Source organism: Panulirus ornatus, chromosome 25, assembly GCF_036320965.1.
Source record: "Panulirus ornatus isolate Po-2019 chromosome 25, ASM3632096v1, whole genome shotgun sequence".
NCBI classification, from domain to species: Eukaryota; Metazoa; Arthropoda; class Malacostraca; order Decapoda; family Palinuridae; genus Panulirus; species Panulirus ornatus.
Genome location: NC_092248.1, coordinates 9,356,685 through 9,384,557, shown reverse-complemented (window position 1 = coordinate 9,384,557; position 27,873 = coordinate 9,356,685). Strand labels below are relative to the sequence as shown.

The window sequence follows — 27,873 nt, the reverse complement described above, 5'->3', positions numbered from 1 at the left end:
CTTATCATCAGATCTAATCAATCACTTACACACTTGCCAATACATGTAGGTGAAAATAAGACAAAATTAACCATTACAAACCGGTGTGAAAGACCTTCAGGCTGTCGAGCGTCTTCCGTTTGTTTATGTTGACCCGGGGTCATCAACTACCAATTTTTTTCCCCCCTTCACACAAACATATAATCAACACAATTAATCCTCTGCCATAACTTTCCTCACGTGAACTAGGCATTAAACCGTTGGTAACCTGCACGGGGGTGAACGCTATTCAAATCTGCAACAACATTTTCACGTCTTTGTTTATGTCATTCAAAACTCTGGCATCGTGCTACGCCTAAGAGATACGGCGCCAAAATAAAATGTCTATACACAATTAGGAACCGACCTCTCCCACAAGACGCATCTACACAACGCCATTTATATTATGGAAAAGGGTGCATATGTTTTCGATGCTATTTAGATAATTCTCTCAGGCTACACTCCTAAAAAGGTTGCTGGGAATTTGATCGAATTGGGACAAGAAATTTACCCCGCCCCCTCAAGAACACAATATTTTACAATGTCCCCGATACATATACTTAATATCAAAATTATCATCGATAAAGAATTGGAAGAGGAAGAATTACAGGGTGGAAGTAGGTGAGAAGCGAACGTTCAATTGCTATTAAGGATCAAGTCTTCCCCAAAGTTCAACGTAGTCAGCCTAGAGGCTGACAAGTCGTCACTTTATAAAATAAGAGGAAGTTCAGGGGGAATACATCAAATGTTCTGAGGATTGTATGGTTTACAGTCAAGGCCTGATGTAGTTAGATGAGCCAAAACTTTTCTTACGAAAAGCTTATGATAGAGTTTACAACCATGACCAAAACCATTCCACAGGAGAATATGATACTATATTACTAATCTCCAGATAAACTTGTCAGAAACCATCAAGTCTTTTTTTTTTCCTTTTTTTCCGGCTTCCCTAGGCAAGAATGCCTCCACCTCAACCCCGCAAACACCTCCAACAGACATAATATCTCCTACACAAAGTGTGATGCCTTGCTGGCCGTATCTCACCCACCACAACAAAGGACACGAGAGACACTAGCACTCCAGACAGACATATGCTGGATCCTTACGCGGGTATACAACGGAGAGGATGTAATACGAGAAAGAAACCTGCCCTTTGACTTAACCTCTGAATTGTGTTAGAACTGGACGATGAACACCAACACCACCAGGATAGCCTGTGTCATAAATGGTTATCATTCAGAGATCATTTCACAAAGGCATCTTCTTCAAGATCTTGCCCAGTACATCCAGGTCATGTTAGCAACACCTGCAAATCATATATATATATATATATATATATATATATATATATATATATATATATATATATATATATATATATATATTTTTTTTTTTTTCTCTCTTTTTCTTTTCTCATACTATTCGCCATTTCCCGCGTTAGCGATGTAACGTTAAGAACAGAGGACTGAGCCTTTGAGGGAAATCCTCATTTGGCCCCTTTCTCTATTTCTTCTTCTGGAAAATTATAAACGAGAGGGGAGGATTTCCAGTCCCCCAAGTCCCTCCCCTTTTAGTCACCTAAGACACGCAGGGAATACGTGGGAAGTATTCTTTCTCCCCTATCCCCAGGGATTATATATATATATATATATATATATATATATATATATATATATATATATATATATATGTGTGTGTGTGTGTGTGTGTGTGTGTGTGTGTGTGTGTGTGTGTAAAGCTTCTTTCGTATCATGTCAGACATTTTCAATTAATTTCGTATTACAAATTACACTATAAATCTGCAGAACTCCCGTCCTGCGATCAATACACTTCTCTCTCAAATCTCTAGCCAGTCACTGAACCAGCGTAATGGCACACACTGCACAAACCTCTTCGTAATATTGACATTACTGTAGTTCTCCTTACTAATATCCCACCAGAGAAAATGGTATCGCAGGGGTAACCACATCCCGTTTTCTATCTGCCACGCGCCCTCCAGATGGAAATGTATATTTAGTACATGCCCCCGTCTCGTGCAGTTACGCTAATTTATTACACACCTCGTTATTTTAAAGAGAACATCCCTTAAACTCTAAAAGTCCAGGCAGCTGTCGAAAGGAAGGCTGATGGTGGAAGCAACGTTGGGGAAAGTCTTGCCAGCCAACCACAGCTGGGTATTGCTTAGCCTTAGGGGCTGGTAAATACGTGGAAAGAAATCCTCGTACTAGGTAACATTACGGGGGCATCGCTGCCAAATTCAGTCAGCACCAGAAACGGGCCATGTGCCTCAGTGTGTGTGTCGCTGCCCAGCTGTGTGGCCTGGCGCGCCGTCGTCCCTCCTCAATCTAAAACCACGAGAACCTTCTTCTGGGGGTTGGAGTGCGACGATGTGACCCTCCCTCCCACCACCTAACACAGGATGAGGATGAGGGTGAGAGTGCTCGTGACCTGGCACAGGTGAACGTTTAGAGGCCCGGGGCTCACCTACGACACACCTGATTAGCCAAGGAATGTGCACAACACCGTCATACACAGCTGTTGGGCCGTCCCAACCCCCAACACACCGATATCAACACACTGGAATGGAATGAACGCTAGTGTCACAAACAGAACCGTCTCCTTCATCGTTATAAAGTACAAGGAACATACATAGATCCTTTGCAACGGCAATATCTAAACCTGTGAATACCATTAATCGAAAAAAAAAAAAAATTAAAAGACGTGACCATCACTGGAAAAAAATATGAAATTAAGAGGAAAGTGTTCTATGCAATAGTGACGGAATTTCATGATATACGTAATGAAATACAATGAAATGAGGATTATGAACATAAGAACCCGCAACAAAGGAATGACCAAGAACATTTCAGCATGTGGGAAACGTGACTAAGCATAGGAGACCACGGGACAACAACAGACAACAGATAAGGTAAGTTTTGTACAACTTGTGGAGGCACACAGCCGTCCACTGCTACAGTGGTGTATGGGCAAACGCCAGTACTGAGGCACGCGATAACACAGGAGAGGGAACTCTAAGATTTATTCAATGTAAATCTGTCGCAAAACTCATCCAAAGTTTGTATAATTTAAGCACAAAAAAAAAAGCCCACAAGATGAGGACATGATTAAAATTAAATGTCTCCTGTACATATAGCTATCATTTCTCTTGCAGAACTAACACCTCGACCCCTACACCCAGCAGACGTACTCAGTAAACATGTAGTCTATGCTGCTGACATCCTCTTACCTATAACGAACAAACAGGTACCCCAGCTAACTTTCCAAATTTAAGTCTACCCTCCCCATCCACTGCATCTAACGTCTCCCCACCATATATAACATACATACTGCCACGAATGTTCCCCTAGCCCCCCACAGCATCTACTCCACAGCTACCGTGCCCGTACCACAGTTAACACTACGTCATGTCAAACACAGCTCTCATAAGTTAACACCCCTACGTTCACGTTCATGTTCACGTCACGGTTAGAATTCTTGTAAAAATGCATGAATTCCCTCCTCCAAAGGTAGATACTACTGAATCCCAGCCCATATGCCACCACTTCAGGTAACATGTTTCCTCCACAGGTCATCATTCTTGCTGTGGCCGACATGCCCTCCACGCAGGCATCAGCTTACGCCTCACCCACCATCCCTCTACCACAGATCAAAGCCAAGACCCTTTCACAGGTCATGTCCTTTCAACACACCTAACATAACATCCTCATGCCGGGGCAATGTCCTTCCTCCACAGATAAGCAATCTCTCGCCACAGCCAATATCCCTCCACCACAGATAAGACCCAACCTAGACTGGCAACAGCCTTAAACCTACAGCTAACTTGACTTCACAACCTGCATTCCCCCAACACAGATAATGACCCTCTCCCACCGCTAATGAAACGCCCCAGCTAACAACATTCCGGTAAAATTCCAGTTTACGAACGGGTGTGTTCTGGTTGATAGATTTTTGACGAAAGTGGCACCAATGGATTCCTTACACTGCTAGGAGTTGATAAAAGACAATGAGGGAATCTAGGTATGGCGCCTCCTACTCCATCAATTTTAAATTCTCTGGTAATGGGACGGGTTTTCAAATACGGGGAAGTTGGGGGGGTCAACACACAGTAGTTTCAACTGCTGAAAGTGTAACGAAAGCATATGTATCGCTCAACAAAATCTAGCAACTAAGCAACGTACAGGAAGGATGGCTGCTACTGTGTCATTTTCTGAGGGTATTAGAAAAGCGACCGTAGTGCAGACGACTGATAAAACGCTATCACTTGTTACTTGTTCGCTTTCTAATTTTTTTTTTTTTCGGTTTGTAAGTCGATATAATACAAAAAAAAAGAATGAAGCTGTGACAAGAAAACTTGTCTGTGGGGTTTCTAACTCTCAAACTTCCATTATCGCTGATGCATGGCACTGACCGCCGCCTCGCATTACAACGCTTACATCTAACTGATACCGAGTTTTACGAATACGTTGGGCGAATGCTGAAGTCTATGAGAATATCGAATTAATGCCACATGAGATCTGTCCCACAAGGGGGTCAGATTCCTGTATCTCTATGGACATCCGAGTTCCCTTGTTTACCTTCCGAACCAAACGATTCATGGCGCAGTTTATGTAAAATTGGCAACGTTGAAATTCACCAATAACAGAACCCACAAGATATTTGTAACGTTAAAATAGGCGAACATTTTTACATTACTTATTTACCATCTAACGCGACATTTTCCCTCTCCCTTATAACACCAGAACACAGATCATGACCCAAGGATACGCAGCGTCCGCCGAATGAAATTTCACCAGCATCCTCCATCCAACCCTCTTAACATCCCTACTTCCTCTACTAACATCACTTCTCCCCAGCTACAATCCCTCCTCCATTACTGACATCAATTCGCCTCAGCTGAAATCCTCCTCCTCCACTGCTAACATCAGTCCGCCTCATCTCGGTGGCACGATACCTCGCTAGGCTTCTCGCACGACACGCCTAACTACCCCCACTGCCTGTGATGGTCCGTCCAGCCTTCGGCAGCAGAGGGGTGGTGGGTCTGCTGCCATCATGGCACCTGCTGCTTGCCTTGGGGGTACAGTACTCCGGCACACTGCCTCACCTAGCCTGAATCCCCGCAATGTGGCGATAGGCAGCCAACACCACGGCCACCAACACCACCAGCAACTGTAAACAAAAGCCAACTGATCCGCCCTGCCAAGACAAAGGCCCCTGGGCACCTGCTCTTTGTCTCGACGCTTTCAACACGAGTCTTGCGTATACCAAACACTCTCAGGGCGTCGTATGAGGTACAACGTGGGTAATATCTGGAGTCTATTGGGGGAGGGGGGTAAGTCGTTCAGGCTTCAATTGTGACATACGAGTATATAGATAGGTACGACCAGTACACACATCGGGGGTCAGAAGTGGAGGATAAGCAATGAGCAGTCGAGGCACACGAAGAGTTCGGTCTGATGAGTAAGACCCAATACATGCTACAGTCCTTGTCATCCGGGAAGAAGTACAATGATGTACTGTAATATAAAATGTCGGTGACCTTGGGTGCGCCATCTCCGGGATAATAAAATAGCATCTACTTATATCTGTACTGTATGTACAGTTGCAAGCCTGCATAAGTCTTGCGTAAACTTCCCAAATGCTAAACCCATCAATTCCCACTAAGGGGGTCTACCTACGTCCCATTCCCCTTGCCTATGTCGGCACCACTTTGAAGCCTCGTCTCATGATTATAGCTTTGCTCTTCCCCCTTAAAAAAAAAAAATGAATAGTACGGACGCCCATGTATGAGACGGCCGCATCAACGTCATCAAGATCCGTCGATTCGCGCGCGTGAAAAAAATATCCGTGAGCATAGAGAGCCGCTATTTGAAGCCAGTGATAGAGCCGTAAATATTAAGAAACATGCTTTATGAGCACCGTTCTAGCTCTTCCCTAGTGGTGACGAGGGCCCAGGAATAGTCTCGTTTGATTTTGTGCTCAACGTAACCTTTACTGATGCAAAACTTTAAATAGACCCGAGGTCGTGCGCGGGAATGTGCGCGGACCGTGCGAAGGCTAGGAGTCCCATATATATCAATTGCTTTCCTTTCTCATCCTCTTCCTTTTGTCTTCAACCCCAATACACTAGCTCCCAGAAGACTGTACACCATTCATGGACCGTATGGTCATCTCTCCTGACTGTAGCTTATCCTTGCGTTGCATCTAACAGTGAAAAATCTGATCCCGGGGAAAATCTCGGTATCAAAAATCTAAAATCGTGTTAGGAACGTAGCCATGACGGCGTCCTTCGTAACAAGTAAATAAATCTGTGACTGTTGCCCTCACTTCAAGAACAGTGGAAAGGACTAACGTCTCTCATACCAACAGCCATATTTATATTCTCTTCTTAGTATTGAGCCACTCAAACTACCTTTGTCATTCTTTTTTTTTTTTTTCCTGCAGCATCCATCAACTATTTCGAGAGCTGAGTCACACAGGAAGGAGCGGGTATGGGGATATGAATAGGCAACTGCAAAGACACACACACACACACACACACACACACACTGTCTCTCTCAGTTCTGACCGTGGACTGGGTGAAGATAAAAACGCTTTCAAGCTGTCTAAACTGCTCTGTACGTTCAAAAAATTACGAAACCTATACCCCAATATTTACCTATTCATTTCAAGGTCTCTTTCTTTAATATTTTGATCTGAAGCGTCAGTCTACAGATTCTCTACCTACACCATAAACTACAAAGAAATTCACGTTTTCTGTATATATATATATATATATATATATATATATATATATATATATATATATATATATATATATATATATATCCTCCTGGGTATAGATGTAAACCAAAATGCATCAAAAGTACAATATTGATAATAATAATAATAATAATAATAATAATAATAATAATAATAATAATAATAATAACTAAAAAAAATAATAATAAAAACAAGAGACAAAAACGTCGCGAATCAACTTCTAGTTGTGGAGGGACGGAGCGGGAGTGCAGAGGGGTGGTAGCGGCGGTGAATTTTCAGGTTGCCAAAAAGTTCTTGGTTCTGTAATACTGTGGTATTCATGTTAATGGCCCTGAGATGCCTCAGACACACGCTAATCCAAGACTGCCCTGAGGTATGTTCACCCGGTTTCACTATCGTCGACTGAAGTGCTGGACTGGGGACTTTGCAGTCGAGATTTAGGCCACAAACCGCGTGAAGTCCATGAATGATAGAAAAAAAAAAAAAATAAATCCAATGCGTGGATATGTTACAAAGTCAACAGTGCACAATATACGACCATTCATTTGGTTTTACGTGAGCAATTCTTTCTTTCAAGATAGTACTACTACAGTAACACAGGAACAATATCTTTCAAGATAGTACTACTACAGTAACACAGGAACAATATCTTTCAAGATAGTACTACTACAGTAACACAGGAACAATATCTTTCAAGATAGTACTACTACAGTAACACAGGAACAATATCTTTCAAGACAGTACTACTACAGTAACACAGGAACAATATCTTTCAAGATAGTACTACTACAGTAACACAGGAACAATATCTTTCAAGACAGTACTACTACAGTAACACAGGAACAATATCTTTCAAGATAGTACTACTACAGTAACACAGAAACAATATCAAAGTTACAGGAAGTGTGCGTTTTACAGAAAACTAGGGTCGTCGATATGTATTATAAAATGATGATAAACCCAAAATAACTTATATACATCAGCTTAAGCAAGGTACCACCCATTTATCGACCAGCCCTGTGGAGTGGATGAGCACCTTGGTTGAGTGTAGGCCGACTGCCACGCCCAGGATTCGAACCCACGCGGGTCCGATTCCAGGCTGGCCCGTGCTGACTTATGGTCAGTAATGCTAACCACTACACCAAAGAGGCCCGTGTCTGTAATTGCCTATTTGTACTGCAAGGGGAGACAACATCACACTCGTATGAATGTGTGTGTGTGTGTGTGTGTGTGTGTGTGTGTGTGACAGGTGGCAGTACTGTCGGGAAGTCAGAGGTTACGTTCTAAAAATGCAGGCTGACGAAAGTTCATTGCAAACAGTTTCGTCCAGCATAGTTCCCCTCGAGATCGAGAGAGCTTCACACAAGTCGTATACCACAGTGTTTCGATGTATGAACCACGTCTAGGCCTCATCTCTCCTTTGACACATCTCTCGTCTGTCTGTTACTGTGGGAGGTACAAGGGCAGAGGGCTGCTAAGATACCTGTACACTAGTAACAATCCGTTGACAACAGGATATGATACAATGCCATTCCACGTGTTTTATAATGCTGTCCACGTAGTTCTGATTTAGCACCTAAACAACCTCGACATATCTTAGAAGTAAGGATCTCTGCTGTTTATAATAATAGAGATTAATGGGTATAAGTCACTTTGCACAAAAGCTATTGCAATGGACACAGTATTTACAGGAAAGCTTTGCCTAACCATGAATCATTCCGTTGAAAACGCCACCTGGGATCATCACACAGCTAACCATCATTATTCCCAGCGTTTACGACGTGAGGTAAGGGGGCGGCAGGTGATATCCAACAGCATATAATATACATGTAACAAAGGGAAGCCTCAGAATTCTTCCCGTCCCTCCATCATTGTCCACAGAAGCTCTGGGTTCCAGACCCATAACCCCAACTGTCCTTGGTGCTATCAAAGCCTCGCCAGTACTGTTCCGTAAGGACCCAGATCGAACTCTAGCACTGTCCCTTGTTGTTCCTCCTCTCCTTGCAGTCCTTCTGCAGCCTACTGCCGCTGTCCTACGTCACTCCACATCATCACTATGTTCATAAACTCGACTAATCAGTCTCTTTGGTTAACCTTTGACACGTTCCCTGACACTGTCCATCTCGTGGTGATGGTAAGACCTCACCCCAATCTACGGAACTACATTTTTTTTTTCTTATCTCCCAGGAACATACGAGTTGAGGATGGCGTTCGTGCTCCTTCCCTGCGACCTGCCGACCTGGCCCACCATCCAGCGTCACCTGACCTCCCTCAAGAGCGCCACCTCGCCCGACCAGGTCACCCAGGTCCTCCACACTCTACACTCACTCTGCAAGTAAGTTCTACCAATCAGACCTGGCCCGTTCAGCTAGGGCAACAATACTTTAACTCTACGGTCAACTGAACTCCTATCTCATCGAGTTCAAGATCCAAAGACGTCAAAAGCCACCGAGATCAAAAGCGTTCAACTTCACAGGCCACTGTGTGAAAAATCCGTTGTGTTCATAATTCAGCGTTCATCAAACGCAGCGAGTTCACAATTCTTAAGTTCAGATCCGATTTACAACACGATGACGAATGCTCACGAACCAGAATTCGTTGTTTTAATGTTCATTCTCTCCAACATAAACCATACAATCACAGTCGAGGGGTTAACCTCACTTCCCTCATCTTCAAGAGTGCTAATTCATCTCACTTCCACATCCTCACTTTCATTCTCCTACCTTCAATCGTATTTCCCTCCCACTTATTCTTCTTACACTCTTCTCCTGACCAGTTTCTTCTTTCATTTAGTTTCTATTTCGTCCTATAATTCCCATATGGTTATCCCAAGGTCTTCACGATGGCCCCTGCCTTGGTCTTTGGTGATGGAGAGAGAGAGAGAGAGAGAGAGAGAGAGAGAGAGAGAGAGAGAGAGAGAGAGAGAGAGAGACCAACAGGTTCTTCTGCTTCCAGCGTGAGCATCGAACCGGAGCTGAGCGAGGCGGTGCCCGAGGACGTGTTCGCCGGCGTGGAGCGCTTCCTCACCAACGAGGCGGACCCTGAGTTCTTCAGGAGGACACTCCCCACCATGGTGGACGCCGCCCTCAGGCTCAAGGACCTCAAACCTCCTCAGGGCCTCACGTACTCCCTCCAGCAGCAGAGTGAGTAGTTAAGAAACGAGGACAAAACGAAAATAAGAGAACTGGCAACTTTTGAAGATAATTATCTACCAAACTACAAAACAAAATAATCCCTTCATTTCTTCAATCCCTTCACTATTGACAGTTTTGGTTTAAATTCCAATCTTCCTTAATTTCAAACTATCCTTGTTGAAGTAGCTCGAATATAAATAAACAGATGGAATAATAGTTTGGCCTGAATGCGAATTATGACACTCACACACTTCGATTAAGAAGAGGTGGATATCTTTTTTTCCTTTTCCACGGTGTAATACGAAGGTAAGGTTTGCGTGTGTGGAGAGAGAGAGAGAGAGAGAGAGAGAGAGAGAGAGAGAGAGAGAGAGAGAGAGAGAGAGAGAGAGAGAGAGAGAGAGGCGTGTTGTACGGTCCAGAAACTAAATCATGACAAGAGTTTAGCATACGCGGTTAATGTCAACGATCAGGGACCTCGCTCTACCCCCCCCCAAGAAAATAAAGGTATTATTAACGTGGCGTTGCTTGCAGGTGAGGACCTGGTGATCGACAGAAGGCTGGTGTCGTCCCTGCTGGCACACACGTTCTTCTGCACCCTCCCGCGCCGGAGCCTTATCTCACACCCGACGCTCTCAGACCCGTGCCTCGCGCCAACCCTCGCATCCCTCCACAGGTATGTTACCCACACACACACACACACCAACACACACACAACACACACCATTACCTCATCACTTCCGACTCCTCTCGGTCCGTCCTATGTTAGCTGTTGATATATTACTGTGCCCTCTGTGTAGCCTCGCTGTGGCGCATTTCTGTGCGTTCTTCCTAAGTGTTTCATGTGATTTTCTTTTTTCAGGCTATGTGTTTTCCCCTCGACGACTTATTAGGCTTTCTAGTAGTGGACAAGGAGACCTGGTGATCTCTCAATGTCAGGGTTGCACGTCCTCCTAAATGGTATATCTCCACGATGCTAAATGGAGATCGACTGAGAGTCCCATATTTTGCCTTCCTAACCGCCGTTACTGTCAGACCCGAACAATTACCTTGTCATTCGTTGCCAAACTGACCGAGTGAGACGGGAAGGGCCCTCTGTTGTACTTCTTAGTGAGGCACATACCTACATACAGACGTGCTCGTCAATTTTCCAGCTTTTATCAGAATGACTAACTGTGAGAGGTTTACATGTGCCGAGAATCTTTGACTGGGATAGTGAACAACCCTGTGTCGTCTATTCACTAAAATATACACCGGTATGACCCAGAACTTGAACATGACACCATCATAATTTTTGTGAACACCTCCACGATCCTTAGCTTGAAATATGACACCATCATGTTCTTCGTGAACACCTGTACGACCCTTAACTTGAATAGGACACCCATGATTCTTGTGAACACCGCTGCGACCCATAACTTTTCCACCTGACAGTTAAAGAAAACAGCTCAAAAGTCAGACCATCATACCCAGAGGTCGTACCGTGGTGTTCAAGGATGATAATAATGATTATAAGATAGGTCAGGTGAGGATGATTTTTGCAAGACGCTAACGTACGTGTCTTTGGTACACAGAGAGAGCCAGCGGGTCAAGGTTAGGGCGCTGTTCCAGTACTTCAGGACGCTGGGCCAACACCCCTGCCCGGGGCACCTCACCTTCTCCAGGAAGGTAAGTCCCTCGGTTCTCACTCACCTCCATCAGGAGGGATGGGTGAGTCCTACGACTCTAAGTCAACCATTACAGTACCAACTAATTTACACTCGTTAGACACTAGTGATGATCAGTACACCACAAACTATGATAGTACACCATACACTGATTTTTTTTTTTGTAATGTGAAATGCTTTCCAGTTACCAAACACTAGGATAATCTTAAGGGGGATGACTTTTGCTTTGTTAGTTTAACAACGGTGCAGACATGGGTAAAAAAGAAATTGTAGTTTGTATGAAACATAAGAGGGAGTGTTTGCATGACACATACGTTGGCTTATTTTCAGAGCAAATGTTGATTACGGGACATGCAGACTGAACGTTGTTATAAGACTGATGGATGAATCACTTGTGCCACGAAAAATGAATCTTTTCTCTCGAGTACAAAAAAAGCAACTTGCTTTTCGAGCCTTTCAGGCAAGAAGAAAAATAGGCACCATATCACACTGTTACATAAATAAGGACATCAGTTAAGCGACTACATTTTCTGTGCATAACCATTCCGAAAAAGGAATTCCATTGTCTTAGTCCCCCAAGGGAAGAGAATTACTCTACAGAAAACGGGGCAACAAATGATAAAATGTTGGAAAACAGAAATGAAGTCTGAAGAACAATGTTCACGTCTTTATCCCCACCACAGCTCTGTGACTGTGAGGGACTGGACACTCAAGATGACGCACTAAAGGAATATCAAACGAAGTGAGATCACAAGACGGTGAACGCGAAGGAAAGATGTAAGTGAATACTATGTTGAAAATGATATAGTAAAAGATATATGGATAATGAAGAACAGAACAAGGATCACACGACAGACGGAATTTAAAAGGGAAAGAAGTGAAAAATCAGTCATAAGGAATGTAATGCCAGAATTCATCTCAAAGGACTCAATATCCACGAATTTCCCGAACGACTTAAATCTAAATCATATCTGTATGTCTGTGAGTGTGACGCTCCACTTAACTGAATCAGGAAGGAGCCCATTACCTTGAAAACACAACAGAAGAAAGAGTTGGAGAAATCGTGAACAAAAATTGCTTGGATACACTCCTGTTGTAACAGAACGAGTAAATGATAAAAAAAAAAAAGAGCTTCGTGAAGTATTAAAAAGAAATGATTACAAGAGGTTGAGAGATGGCGCCCCACTGTAAACACTCACCAAGTACACTACCTTAATCACACATACACAACTTAATTTTCTATTCAAACCCGTTTTCTTCTCTTCCTGGCGGTTCTCGGCAGGTGATGGGAAGCAAGGAGTTCGTAACCCTGGGTGACTGGGTGAGGAGCGAGGAGAAGCTGTGCCCCGTTGTCATCCAGCATGAGGGTCGGCTGGAGGACGCACCGCCCCCAGCCCTCCTGGCCTGCTTCACCTCACCCGACCTGGCTCGACCGGCGCTCACCAGGAGCAACTCACAGGTACCACTCCCTCACCACCATAGGTCAACGTTTCACCTTAGCCATTAGGGTACGACGGTACCACCTTTTGAGCACGATGGTACCATGTTTTGAGCACGATGGTATCGCCTTTTGAGCACGATGGGACGACCCTTGGGTACATTAGCTTGGACCTTCACCAAACCCTTATGAGTCGTGTCATCATACCCAAGGGTAGTAAGGTCGTGTCTCAGGGATCAAGCTGCCGTTTCTGGTGTGGCAGGGTTACCGTGCTCATTATAATCCATCCGTCTCACTGAGGGGTATAAAGTTAACTTAAACAAGTGAAGATAATGATTACTGTTATAATTAACAACGGCTATGATAAAATCTAAAATATCTTCTGAAACATCTTAGCTGAAACGCCATAACAATAATTACCCTCTTTCCTTTCTTCATGATACAATATATATATATATATATATATATATATATATATATATATATATATATATATATATATATATATATATATATATATATATTTTTTTTTTTTTTTTTTTATACTTCGTCGCTGTCTCCCGCGCTTTGCGAGGTAGCGCAAGGAAACAGACGAAAGAAATGGCCCAACCCCCCCCCCCCCATACACATGTACATACACACATCCACACACGCAAATATACATACCTACACAGCTTTCCATGGTTTACCCCAGACGCTTCACATGCCTTGATTCAATCCACTGACAGCACGTCAACCCCTGTATACCACATCGCTCCAATTCACTCTATTCCTTGCCCTCCTTTCACCCTCCTGCATGTTCAGGCCCCGATCACACAAAATCTTTTTCACTCCATCTTTCCACCTCCAATTTGGTCTCCCTCTTCTCCTCGTTCCCTCCACCTCCGACACATATATCCTCTTGGTCAATCTTTCCTCACTCATTCTCTCCATGTGCCCAAACCATTTCAAAACACCCTCTTCTGCTCTCTCAACCACGCTCTTTTTATTTCCACACATCTCTCTTACCCTTACGTTACTTACTCGATCAAACCACCTCACACCACACATTGTCCTCAAACATCTCATTTCCAGCACATCCATCCTCCTGCGCACAACTCTATCCATAGCCCACGCCTCGCAACCATACAGCATTGTTGGAACCACTATTCCTTCAAACATACCCATTTTTGCTTTCCGAGATAATGTTCTCGACTTCCACACATTTTTCAAGGCTCCCAAAATTTTCGCCCCCTCCCCCACCCTATGATCAACTTCCGCTTCCATGGTTCCATCCGCTGACAGATCCACTCCCAGATATCTAAAACACTTCACTTCCTCCAGTTTTTCTCCATTCAAACTCACCTCCCAATTGACTTGACCCTCAACCCTACTGTACCTAATAACCTTGCTCTTATTCACATTTACTCTTAACTTTCTTCTTCCACACACTTTACCAAACTCAGTCACCAGCTTCTGCAGTTTCTCACATGAATCAGCCACCAGCGCTGTATCATCAGCGAACAACAACTGACTCACTTCCCAAGCTCTCTCATCCCCAACAGACTTCATACTTGCCCCTCTTTCCAGGACTCTTGCATTTACCTCCCTAACAACCCCATCCATAAACAAATTAAACAACCATGGAGACATCACACACCCCTGCCGCAAACCTACATTCACTGAGAACCAATCACTTTCCTCTCTTATATATATATATATATATATATATATATATATATATATATATATATATATATATATATATATATATATATGTCAGGCAAATATAAGCTCAAAAAACATGCACGCAAGAGCAAGATAAAAGTCATGGGTAAATTTCTGTCAGTTTCCGAATGTGCACAGACGATCAGACTTGCGCTAATCAGTGCACGGTTGTGGAAGCAGCCACGGAAAATGAACAATGTTACCACGGCTGCTGCTCCTTTCCCTCACCGCAGCAAGTGTGCGCCATGCTGAGCCAGCCGGAGCTGCTGGTGACGGCAGTGTTCGTGGAGCGACTGGAGGACAACGAGGCTATGCAGGTGTCAGGCGCCCTCAGGACATCCACAGTGTCGAACCTCAAGACTAGACCCACAGTTGTACCCAGGAAAGTACGTTTTCCCTTCGTTTTCTTTCGAGATTGTTCCTCCCTCTATAATCCAGAGGCCTGGACATCTGACTTGAAGTAAGGGAGACATGACAATGTTACTTTCTATTATAAGGTCCTTCAGTGATGTTAGAGAACCATTTCTTTGTGCCGTTGGGTTTACGTGAGAGGTTGGGTGGGTAGGGGTGAGACTCTTTCATAATTACGTTAAAAGTATTTTCTATGTTACGGCAGAACGTGGGACCGCCAGATCTAGTGCACGTGCTGATGGACGCGGACGACTACCGTCACTCGGAGGTGCTGCAGTACGAGGAGATCAACGTGCTCCGCGAGCTGAACAAGGCTCGCCTGGCCTTCACTCAGAGCCTGCCGGACCAACAGCCACCTCACCAGTCCCTCTCAGACATCATCTCAGTCTCCAGGCAGCACTCCCCGGGCACTGTCTCTCCCCCTACGAGGTGGGTTGGGCCTCCTCCCCCAGCAAGAAAGTCTGGGGCTTTTTACCAGGAAGGTCTAAGCCTCAGCCAGGTACGTTAGGTCCTTGTCTACCACACAGGCCGATACCAGATGCGTCTCTTTCCCTTCCCATTAAGACAAGTTGGCTCAGCAATTGGTGGGTCTGACACTAATAGGTGGGTCTGGCCACTATCAGGTGGGTCTCACCCCATCAGGTGCACCCCCACCCTTTGAGGTAAGTGGCATCTACCACCGGGTAGATATCGACCCTTAAAGGGCACTCCTTGCCCATCAAGTCCCTCTTACCAATACTAAACCAATCTCACCCTTTAACAAGCACCACCCAGCACCACCAGGTAGATCATATCTTATAACTATCAAGAAGCTCTCACGACTCATTTTTTCAAGTCTACTTTCCCCCCTTTTACCATCGACCAACCAGGTAGGTCTCGTACCTGAATGTATGAAGGTCACCATCCAAATCAGGCCAGTCTTCGTCCTCATATAAGGAAGGTGCTGCTGTTTTACCAGGCAGTTCGTGTCCTCATCTTTACAGGTCTTGTCCAACCAGTCAGGGAGCCGGCCCCCTCCCACACTCAGTCTCAACAGACCTTCCCAAAGTCTGTTCTCGGCAGCGGGTAGGTTTAATCTCCCGTCACCATCTGTTACGTGACGCTACGCATATCATCAAGGTTTTACAAGCATCAGGTAGATGTCTCCCCAACACCATGTTAAGTCCAGTGCTTCTTCATCCAACAGGCAGGCCTAAATCCTCACGTCATAAGCCACTAGAATAATCCATCACTGTTGTACTTGTGTCTAGGGCGATGGTTTTTTCTTCTCTTTCCTTCGTTAGGAACATAAAATCTAATGCGTTAAATATCAGCTGTGATCACAAAGCATGAAATCTGAGCTAATACAAAGGTTCTAACTACAGGTTCCGTACGCAAGTTTCCTCAGGGTCGTCAGGAGAGGTTAAGAAGGAGGAAGCAAGTTTTCCCAACCTGAGCCCCAGCAAGATGCAAGTTAACGCAAAGGAATCCACAGCAGACTGGGTGAACGGCAGTAACATCCTTAAGAAACGGGAGAAGGAGAGAGCGGAGGCTAAACAGAAGAGTACAGCTGTGAAAGAAGGAAATCCTACGGAATTGGTCAGTGACGATCGGGCGGAGGGCGTCAAGTCGAAAGGAGGAACTCTGACCAAAGCCCGACGGAAAAGGATCACCGCAAAGGAAGACGAAAAGCCGAAAGAGAAGGAGAAGTCGGCAGAGACGCCTAGGGTTGTGAAAGACGAGAGGCCTGCGGGTAAACCTGCAAAGAAAGGCAAGGATGCGGCGAAGCAGGAATCGGCAGGGAGCGCCTCTCCTGGCGAGCAGTGTGGCGGCTTCGTCACCGCGCCCACGACACTCAAACGTCGGCGGAAGAAAAAAGACGAGCGATCGAAAGGCGCGAACAAAGCCCCGCTGGACGTCGCCGTCGCCCCTCCCACAGCTTCTGGGAGAGGAGAAATAAAAGCCAAAGAAGCAGAGAGGGTTACATTCGCTGCTAAGAAGGAGGAGGAGAAGGAGGAGGTGGCGACGAAGGATGCGGTCGGCAAAAGCAGGGAGGAACTGAAGGACCAACGCGCCGATCCTGAAGAGGACGAGGAGACGACCCGACTGTTGAACCGGGTGTTGCGCGCCATCCAGAGGCTGGAGCAAGAACGTCCAGATCTCCTGCAAGAAGCGAAGCTGCAGGAGCAACAAACCCACACACCAACTACAACTCCCACACAAAAGGTCAGTTGCCCAGACGGTACCCGACTTCCCCCTACAACTGATGGATAATACAATACACCGACATCCTCATGAAACACCTCCATTAACTCTACACTCACAATTCTCTAGCACGATGACCAAATCAAAATTTGATAAAATTCATAAACGTACCTCTTTTTTTTCCCCCTTTATATTACCAAATCCCAAACATTGCCGAACTAAATTCACATGTTTTACTTTGTAGATATAAATTAGCATCCGTAATTAATGAAGTTACTTTGTACAATAGTTTAATAAATAAAAAAAAGTAACGTGTCAGTCAGCACATCGCAAAAACGTGCCTAATTTCAAGCACGTTGGATGTTTGCAAATAAAAAGAAAATAATAAACCAACGCAATTTGGTGTTATAATTACGATTTCCCGCTTCACGAGGTTCCCTTCCGAGGTTTACCTCATACTCTGCAGCTCATTGTAAACCAGCTGAGTGAAGAGGAGTGTATTTCTTTGCAGCTGCAGGGAAAACCTCCCCTGCCGGGGGCAGATCTCCCTCGTACCGGCGACTCTGAGAGCCCGCGGGCAGGAGGTCTACGCGCCCGCAGCAGTTCACGGGAGCACCGCGCCGCCAAGCCATCATCCCTCAGAGATTCCGGGGCGACACAGGCGGACCGAGCGCCCATGGGTGAGCAGGGTCCTCGCCCTCCGAGACTGAGGATCGGGGCGGCGCCGGACGGAAGGAAGCTCTCCATCTACTACTCGTGCACGGACGAGCTCCAACAGGACGTCCCCTCGCCGGACGAGGAACACTACTACAGCGCCTCCGAGAACCTAGACTGTGTGGAAGGTACGTGAGGAATGCACACAACAAGTGTAACAGTTACTCACATACAACGAAAGTAATTATACATCTTTTTATTATGAATGACAACGTCAAGTGAGAGTAAATATGCGTGTACACAAACGTAGGTGTAATTCCCCTCTGTACACTAAGGGGAGGGAGTTTTACACTGTGTACACGTAATTTTTCCAGCACTTGCCAACACAGTTAAGAGTCAGTGACTCGGTGCTCAAGGGTTATACCGTCGTGCTCAAGGGGTCGTACCGTCGTTCTTACGTGTTTTACCGTCGTGCTCAAGGGGTCGTACCTTCGGGATATGGAGATTCATACAAGTTTTTCAGCTAATTATAAAATACATTTGATAATTTCTGTTTGTAATGTTAAAAAAAAAAACACATCCCCCATTCTCACACACACAAAAAAGTCCTAATACTGACCCCTCAAGACAGGCATAGGACTATCCACTCTGTACGATTTCATCAAGGACGACACTTCACGGCAGCTACTGAACACATGTCTCTTCATCCTGCTTCCCTCCTCCCCCAACAGCCGCCAGGCCAAGGAGACCCTGCAAGAGAAGGGAAAGGAGGCCTCGCCGAAAGTCGTCCTTCGCCGAGAGGCTGAAGGAGACGCTGGCTCGGAAGCTGAGCGTGGACTCCCAGCGGCCGAGCGTGACCCAAGGACAGGACGCCGACCATACCCATGAAACCGAGGGACATCAGCCGAGGTGAGGTCCTACCACCACACCCCTACACCTGTAACAAGCCGGCTTACACCTGTCACAGGCTTGTAACGTGCAACATGCCAGTATGGCAACGTAAGACTTGCCCAAGGGCCTGCAACATGGCGGCAACTTACACCCACCACAGATCTCTAAAAGCAACTTACCCGTCAAGAATCTGTAATACGGCAATTTAAACCATATCAAATCTACAATCTGGCGACTAGTACTTAATTAGATCCGTAACAAGGCAACTCACCCCTTCTGCAGACTGGTAACAAGGGCGACTTACACCCACAAAAATCCTAAACATGACAACTTACACTTGCCATAGGCGCGTAAACTGGCAACTCACACGTCTTAAGATGGCGAGGCTACATTCGTACCAAATGCCCAGTGGACGGGCGTCCCCTGCATTCGGCCTGTTAACCACCCGTACACTATTATCACAGACTTTGGTACATTGCATTGTACTCTAGCGACTATCAGACATGAATACCTTTGGACCTTGTTAGATCGGGGTTTACGTCCTCCCTTAGATTTACGGTCTACCTTTAGATTAACAAAGTCTAAAGTCCACATATAGATTTACAAAGTCCACATGTAGATTTACAAAGTCCACATTTACATTTACAAAGTCCACATTTACATTTATAATATCCATCTTTAGATTTACGAAGTCCACCTTTAGATTTACAGTGTCCACATTTTCAGATTATCAAGACAAGGGTCAGGAGGCTTCATGCTGGATGACGACCTTCCTCGAACTTATGGTAAGGAGGCGGAGGAAGAGGAAGAAGGTAGAGACTCTGAGGAGGAGGAGGAGGAGGAAGAAGAAGACAGCAGGAAGGACAAGCAAGGATCAGGGTCTTCTCACTACTCCTTCAGCTCAGACTACATATCAGGTGGGTGGGCCGCCTCCCTCATACCACACAAAAGTTTACACTTCCGTTACTGCATGCCTTTTGGATACAAACGATCTTTATTACTTCAGTTTCGAGGTACCATCACTAAACCACTTAGGTTATTCTACTTTATGATGATGGATTACGCCATTCCCTGGTATGGTGGAACATTGGACCCAAGTTATCATCATCGAGGGAAGACCCCGAGTCAAAAAACAAAAAAAAACAAAAAAATCCCTTTTGAAGCCTAGAATGTCACCCTTCCTTCAAGCCTAGGACATCACACGCCGTGCCCCTTTAACTCGATCGCGCTAGAACTCCACCATCTTTAAACATCATGGAAGGCAAATATTCCCTTCATATACTCAATCCAGCGTGACGAGTTGGACACCGTAATTTCACAGCTCAGGGAGCTGTAGAGTGTACAGAGGCCGACAGGCCGCGTGCGCGTGCGTACATCGACTATAGTGTTGGTGTTTTGCGTTACAGACCTGGAGGAGGTGTACGAGCAGCTGGAGGCAGTGCTGGAGGACCCGCAGGAGGGGCAGCTGGGGCCACGCACCGCGGCCATCGCTAAGTTTGCCCACGGCCTCCTCAAGGTAGCGTACCAACCCTCTCCCCTTATCACCCACACCAACCCTATCCCCAACTCGATGGTTTATCAGCCATTCCAAAAATCATGACTGTCCAAGGTGTCAATATCAGTTCTGAGAAGAGTAAAATGGTCTCATGTACTTCATTCCTTAAGAACAAAAAGGCAGCAACATTCTTCTCGTCAAGTCAACATGCTCACATTTTCGGTTCACAAGTATATATTTCGGTCAGTACTTGAAGTAAGAACGAACAATCATGGAATCTTTCCTTCCCCTACAGCGCGCCCTGAGCGAGTCTTACAAGGACATGTCGCTTGGATTGGATGGGTCGGCCCTGAGAAGCCCCCAGGGCGCAGACCCCTTACCTCCTCGTTCCCTTAGCCTCTCGGAACCCCACAACCCCACCTTGTGTTCACTGAACCCACCATCACCACTGCGGACGCTGAAGGTAAGCATTCCCAGTCTTGTCTAAGGGAGTTTGAATCTCATTAAAATCAATCCTAACGGGTTAACTTTAATTCACATTTCAGTTACTTAACGAGGAAACAATAAGAAGATTAAAAAACATTTGTTTATCAATCCAATCATTAGTCCATAAAGCTGGGGATGAAATTGTCTAGCACATAATTTTCTATGAGTTGTAAAAATATTCTCATAATTCACGTCTGTCACTAAAAACTACTTCATATATGGAATCATTTGACATGATGAACTTTAAGCAACTCAATCCTCTAGCATTAATCAACTTAGGACCGCTTTAAGAGGGGCATTTCTTTTGTTACGAGACATTCATCCCTTGAAATAACCACGACTTAAATTCCAAGCACATTCGTATCTTTATTAAGTAAACAAATATCCTCTTAAACAGATTCACCTCCTTGAGCACCACGGTTCCACCCAATGGGCTGGATGCCAACACCTGACACTTTCAAAGGTGGAAGCAGACATGCCCAAGGGTCGTTGCGTCGTGCTGATGAGAGATACAAAAGACACGACAAATTCCGATGATTCTGTAACAACGAAATTCGGCAGTTCTGGATAAAAAGTGATCTGGTTTTTGAATATATCGCCCACTTAACACACACACACATACACACACTACAGGCACTGGCACACATATACATGAACGAAGAAAAATAAGCAAGAGTCCCAACCGATGTTATGCAGCTATATTAAGTATAAAGTATGGACGAATGGATGAAGCTTCGTGGAGAGACAGGAAATGGAGACAGAACCTAAACAAGAGGTTGAGAGACGGAGCCTTGCAAGGATGCAACTCGTTCCCGTAGGCACCAGAAACAGAAACCTTAGATTATCCTGTGTAAAGTCTTATATATTAGTATCCTTTCAGACACAAATATAAGTAAATAACACGAATGTTGAAAATTTTTCTTTCGCAGCTCTCTATAGGACGAGTTTCCTTATTTGGAATCCGACAATAAATTACTTATTGTCTTAGGTACGCTATACTACAACATGAGCTAACTTGTCACCCTTGATGCTCGCAATGAACAGTAAACACGGCAGACGCTCAATGAAACAAATGACAAGTACCGATACACTCTTACAATGTTGACTTTATTTCTAACCATAAATAGTATTGCAAATTATCACATATCTTTGTTTTATGATTAGTCAGTTCTCTTGGTTGTGATGCCATACAGTAACGTATGTGACTTGTCTCACGTCTTCGTTTATGGGTCTGCATTGTCACAGTTTTCTGTCCTGTCCCACTTCTTGAATGGGTCTTCATCTACACAAGCCACTCTCAATTGTATTTCCAGTCCAACCTCTCCATACATGGGCCTTCACACAGTCACATCTATGTCCTTTCCTACTTTACCCATGTTATGGGTCTTCCTACCAGTTATGAGGTGACTGTTAAGTGACTCTGTTGGTGGTGATGTGTGGACAGGGTGAGCGAGGCAAGCCTGTGGTGACGGGTAACTGGGGCTGCGGGTCATTACGTGGCGACCACCAGCTCAAAGGTATGTCAGGTACCTCAACAACAAGAACCACAACTTAACCTTGAGAGGGTATGAAGGACGACTGAAACCCTCTAGTACAACTTGCCTTTGGTTACAACATAACCCTTTAATCAAAACATAACCCTTTGCTGTCAAGGTAACCCTTTAGTAGAACTATATCCCAGAAGTGGAAGTATTAGACCCCTCGAGAATGGAAACTTTCAAAAATACAATTTCTCTCCCAACAGTTAGGAGAAAATCAATTGAAACTTCACTACGAGACATTACCTCCTAGTTTGGCAGTCTAGCCTTTGATCAAACGAAATCCTCCAATGGGTAATCGTCCACCATCTTTTACAGTAAATTCACTTCTCAAGCGCGAGGAACCAAATCCTTGAATGCCACAGCTTAACCCCTAGGGTACGACGACGCGACCCATGGGTGTAACGGTGTGATCTCTGCTGACCTTTCACTACACCCAAGGGTTGTATCGTCTCGATCGAGGTGTTTGCTCCGACCTAGTCCTTCAAGTACCACTTCACCCCTCTAGTGTAATAACTAACCCTTCTTTTACAACGGCTTAAACCCTGGGTACAAAACCTCAGTCATCTGTAGTCAAATGTTTGGAGTGATATAACTTGACCAAACTATTTTAACAGACTTTAGCCAGCTGGTGTGTTACAACTCACCCTCTTAATGAACACAGCTAACGTGTGGGTGTGACATAACCTGATGGTAATACAGCTTAACCAGTTAGCGTAATACAGCTTAACCAGTCAGTGTGATACACCTTAACAAGTTAATGTGGTACAACTTAACAGTGTGGCACAGCTTAACCAGTTGGTGTGGTACAGCTTAACCATTTGGTGTGGCACATTTTCATCAAAGTTAACCATTTGGATATAACCATCTAGAGTACTAAAACTCAACCACATGTAGTAGCACAATTCAACAATTTAAGTAATATACAACAACCATTTGAAGTTTTAACCACGTGAAGCTAAATAATCAGGTTACTTAAGTAAAACGGAGTTGTATACAAATTAACTTGAACACAACAAGCTAATGGGCAAGAATACAAACCGCCGGAGGTAAAAGCTGCCATCCTAAGTACATTCACTGATTTCAACGTGTATGGCAACAAAATCTGAAAGAGCACTCAGTCTAATATATCTCTATCATGAGAACTTGAATTTCATCTTGGTTCTCTTAAATCCATTAAAGTTTGCGTGCAATCATTTCCTCTCTCCACATATCAACTAACATACCGGGTGCAAGCATTTTGTGGGAGAAGCATGCGCACCGGTTTGATTTGACGGCAGTTAACTTAAGAAATTCCTCCTATACGTGTAAGAATAAAAGAACAATCATAAAAAAGTATAACTAGCGGACGAATGCATTCATTCCCATTCCAGTCATCTATATCAAAATCCAACTCACGTTTAGGACCAAGGTTCAGCGTGAATCCGCTGCTAAGTTCCACTTAAACTCTCAAAATAACTTTATTTTCATTGTTACCTTTCTATAAAAGCAAGTTGGTATATTTACATATGATTTCTAAGCAAAAACGATCAGTCGATTTCCAATACAAAAAGCAGGTGGATATATCTACATTGTTTGTAAGCAGAAATATCAAGGAATTTAACCCAAACAAGAAAAAAGAAAGTGTGGTTTTGATGTGTAAAAACTGCCTTTTATCTCCCCACTTGGGTTGTTGGGAACAGTCTCAATGCCAAGAATTTCTCGTTACGTGTTCTGATGCATACAACAAGTGAGGAATGTATAAAGATCTAACGAACTGCTTATGATATTCACCAAGTCCTGCGAGAGGTGCTTTAATTAGTTTAACACACTATCTTATGCAACCTTATTCGAAGAGCTGTCTTTAACTTCACCGACTTTTTTCATGTAATGGGACAACTTTGTGATGTACTACTACTGACGGCGATGGTACACTGATGATGGTGGTGCTGGCCCGACATAATTACCCAGCTATGATCCAGTGGGCGGCCGCCAGCAAGGCTGGAGCACCCAAGCTCATCTACTACACCTACGGCGATCAAAATACCGTCAAAGTAAGTCATTTCCATCTTGGAGGACTTCCTGCTACTACTGAATCATTGTGTTACTTTTTCACTGCTTTGTTCATGTAGTATGCTTGTTTTCACCAAGTGATAATTCTATTAGATGAATTTAGTTTATAATATTTGAAAGTGTCCAAAACGCACTACCCGTGACAGTGTTAAATTCATACAACCGGTGCATCATGGAACCTCTCTTTACTACGAGGTTTGAACAGTGTATTACTGAGAGGATTCTCACAGCAGCATATTTTTGAAATTACTTCAGCATCTCGTGAACTCGGCTCCTGACAGACCTGACCATATTTCAGCTGGACATCGTGTGCCGGCTGCTGGGGGACCGCGGGTGGCGGGTAGGAGACATGGTGTCGACGGTGCTACGCTACTGCGAGTCCCGCCTGGACTCGTGGCGACGCAGGGAGACCGAACTCACAGAGTCCGCTGACTCCTCCCTCCCAGAGTCTCACAGGTCAAACTACTACTTCATGTCTTTCCTAAGCATGATATTCTGACGCACTGATACTTAGTTTTCATATGAATAACGTACTCACACACACACATTCAAGCCATGACAAGCACTCTCAAAATCATCTTATTGCAGGTACCGAAGTTCCTCCCTCGAATCTCTCACACTCTTTGATGAACTTATTGGGGCTGACCGCCCCTACACCGTCATGGAGACTGAGTTGTGAGTTCCTCCACCTGTCACCGTTAGATGGGTCTGTGAACCTCCGACACACCTTCCGCGTCTGTGGGATCTGTGAACCACCTCCCCACACACCTGACACCATGTTAAAGAGGTCTGTGAACCCCACCTAAAACACCTGTCGCCTTTGACAATGTAACTCATGGCCTCTTCACACCTGTCACCAGGTTAATAGCCACGCTGAGCCACTCTACCTTCAAGCAACATTTCAAAATAGTAATCATATTACCACTAACGTAGCGTGGGCAGCTGACCTGGTTCCTCCCAAGTGATGGGAGGTTACAATAACTAGAAATCCTTGACCGATAGAACACATTCTATTCACATGAATTCAGATGTGAATAAAACTTTATATATATCTATATATATATATATATATATATATATATATATATATATATATATATATATATATATATATATAGTCATAGTGTTAAATATGTCCGAGTTTTATATTGTTCCTCATCGGTAGTATGAAACTACCATCCTTAAACCTCATGTATTACATGGTTCTGATACATATATAACTTTAACTGTGATTTTCTGGTTGTTTCCACTGTGTAGGGCGGTAACCAATCTATTATTGTGCTACTGGCGTCGAATTCGGGCCTTGCTGGTGATAGCGTATTTTAGGAGCCGGCACCTCCAACCATCAATGCAGTATTTTAGCACCCAACTTATATTATATAGGGAGATTTCGATCTCCTCGTCACGCTGAGCTAAGTCTGTCTAGCTGCTGTTCCCAATTCCTATTTAATGACAGAGAAGAGCAACGCTCATCGGGAAGAACACGAACAATGGGGGAGGTAAGTGACAACCTAGCTGAGACCAAACCCAAGGGATATCGCCTACTTTCTTATAAACTGACGCCTAAGAAAGGCTTTGTATAATCTCTGAATAATAATCGGTGCACTTTTTTAATAATTTCAGTGTCTGCCTATCTGTGTGTAGACAGGAACAGTGATGGCACTGTTTTTATATGACTGCAAATCTATTCTTGGTACTTCACTTGGTGTTATTCAAGGCGCCTAGGTGGCAGGAAAATGTCTGAGGATACTTGAAGAATGCTTCAAGATTTTAAAAGGATAACCTCCCCTCCTCTGGCCCAAAACCCCAGCGTCAATGAGGTCACTGAATTAGGGCTGCATTTCCCAACATACGCTAGACTAGCACTAACTACGATCATTTTCATGTACGTGAATAAAATTCAAGAAGTCTGCAAGACGCTGAAAATATGTATCGTAACGGTGCCAAATGTTTTGAGACTTTCTTTTGACAACGCTGCAGAATGAATGTTATTTAAAAGTTGTAATTTATTTGAGTATATCATAGAGAGCTTACATGATCTGCATGTACGTAATCCTGGACCAGTGTGTGAATGACTTTCAAGATGATTCTCATACAGGGTTTTATGTATACATGTAAGGCATACACAGCAATTCAATATTGATAGGCATATTGAAATCTTTCACTTAAAAATATATAAAGATTTATATTGCTGTTATGAACACTGTGATCAGACATATATTCAATGTGCAAACTGACACTTTTAATGGCTGTGCCCTCTCATCTGTAAAAAAGAAAAAATCATGTAAAAGAGCTATATATAATATAAGCCTCAAAACAGCATTGCTTCTCCGTGTATTTGTCAACCTTATGAGAAATCCCTTCTCCTGTAATACAAATACTTCAGTACAATACTACCATTAATACTGCAAAAGATATTTACATAATTTTGTAGCTATGGGTAACATTATATATAATTACCCCAGGACCAATCTCTACCAAAAGGTCTTGGTGTTATTAAGGACCTCTTTCTCAAGGCTGCGCTACATCCAGTAGCAGGGAAATGTACACTTCTTTGGAGTGAAGAGTTCTCTGACGAAACTGTACTCTCAATGATACAGCCCCGCCATGTGGCATTATAACCTCCTGTAAGTAACATTAAGGGTAATATGATAAAAATCGATATCAACTTAATGGTAGTAATGTAAAAAGGAAAAAAAATAATTCCACGCTTTCCAACATTCGGCATCATGACATCTTAGTGCCAATCCCTACAATGGGTAAATCGCTGCGAGGTAATAAGGTCGAATCTGGGCCTCAAAGCTTAGGTGTAAATCCTTAGATCAACCACTTAAGAACAAGGTTAAAATCCCCCTTGGTTATAATGACTTGGTCTTCAACCAAAACCTTTAATGTCAGATGAAAGTCATGCTACCATACCTGAAAACTGTATCGTCGTGATTAGGGGATTCATGACACCCAAAGGAAATGTCTCTACGTAATTAAATCCATCAGGAGGGAGAAAAAAAGGGGTAGAAATCCACCCCACGACAACCCTTCTCTGTAAAGTTCCAAGCTGATGAACTCATGGTTTCTGAGAACTGAGGTTTATGGAATTAACGAAGGGACAGATGAAACATAATCAACCCTTTTCTGACAGTGTACTAATAATAAGTATCATCCATATCAGATCAGCAATGACCTTTTACGCTCTGGACAAAACCAGTAAGCTGGTGTAATCAAACCATGTGAAGCTGTTTGCTTGTTTCTGGATCACCGTACGTATCACTTTACATCCCAAAGTCTAATTCCGTACAAGTCCACTCTGGAGACTTTATTAGTTATATGTTTCTCGTCTATATCATAAATGAGACTTTTTTACGTTACAGATGATACCGAGAGGTCTCCAAATTTGCTAATTACAAAATTAGGTTGAGGTATATCA

General features: G+C 44.0%; 2 protein-coding genes across 8 annotated transcripts in view; one reads left to right on the top strand and one right to left on the bottom strand.

Moving 5' to 3' along the window:
• LOC139757244 (uncharacterized) overlaps nt 1–27,873 on the bottom strand; it is a 90,380-nt gene that overhangs the window by 51,068 nt on the left and 11,439 nt on the right. Inside the window, exon 1 of one of the 6 annotated variants that reach the window (XM_071677511.1) lies at nt 72–321. The exons of 3 other annotated variants lie outside the window; for them this stretch is intronic. The gene's annotated coding sequence lies outside the window, so the exon portion shown is untranslated. Of the gene's footprint in view, nt 1–71; nt 322–27,873 lie in introns of those variants that run through there. 2 more of the 6 variants (XM_071677510.1, XM_071677514.1) reach the window with 2 other exon arrangements.
• Nucleotides 2,248–26,776, top strand: LOC139757242 (uncharacterized). 2 transcript variants are annotated; one of them, XM_071677504.1, is made up of 18 exons: nt 2,268–2,944; nt 8,983–9,130; nt 9,751–9,938; nt 10,461–10,602; nt 11,501–11,594; nt 12,876–13,052; nt 14,972–15,124; nt 15,355–15,578; nt 16,514–17,354; nt 17,845–18,175; nt 18,719–18,896; nt 19,605–19,795; nt 20,285–20,394; nt 20,669–20,836; nt 22,304–22,376; nt 24,348–24,430; nt 24,748–24,905; nt 25,038–26,776. In XM_071677504.1, the coding sequence occupies exons 2-18, from the start codon at nt 9,000–9,002 to the stop codon at nt 25,126–25,128; spliced, it is 3,333 nt and encodes a 1,110-aa protein (XP_071533605.1). In that variant the 5' UTR covers nt 2,268–2,944; nt 8,983–8,999; the 3' UTR covers nt 25,129–26,776. The 2 variants fall into 2 exon arrangements, with proteins under 2 accessions (XP_071533606.1, XP_071533605.1); XM_071677505.1 differs by lacking the exons at nt 24,348–24,430; nt 24,748–24,905; nt 25,038–26,776 and having other exon boundaries at nt 2,248–2,944; nt 22,173–22,310.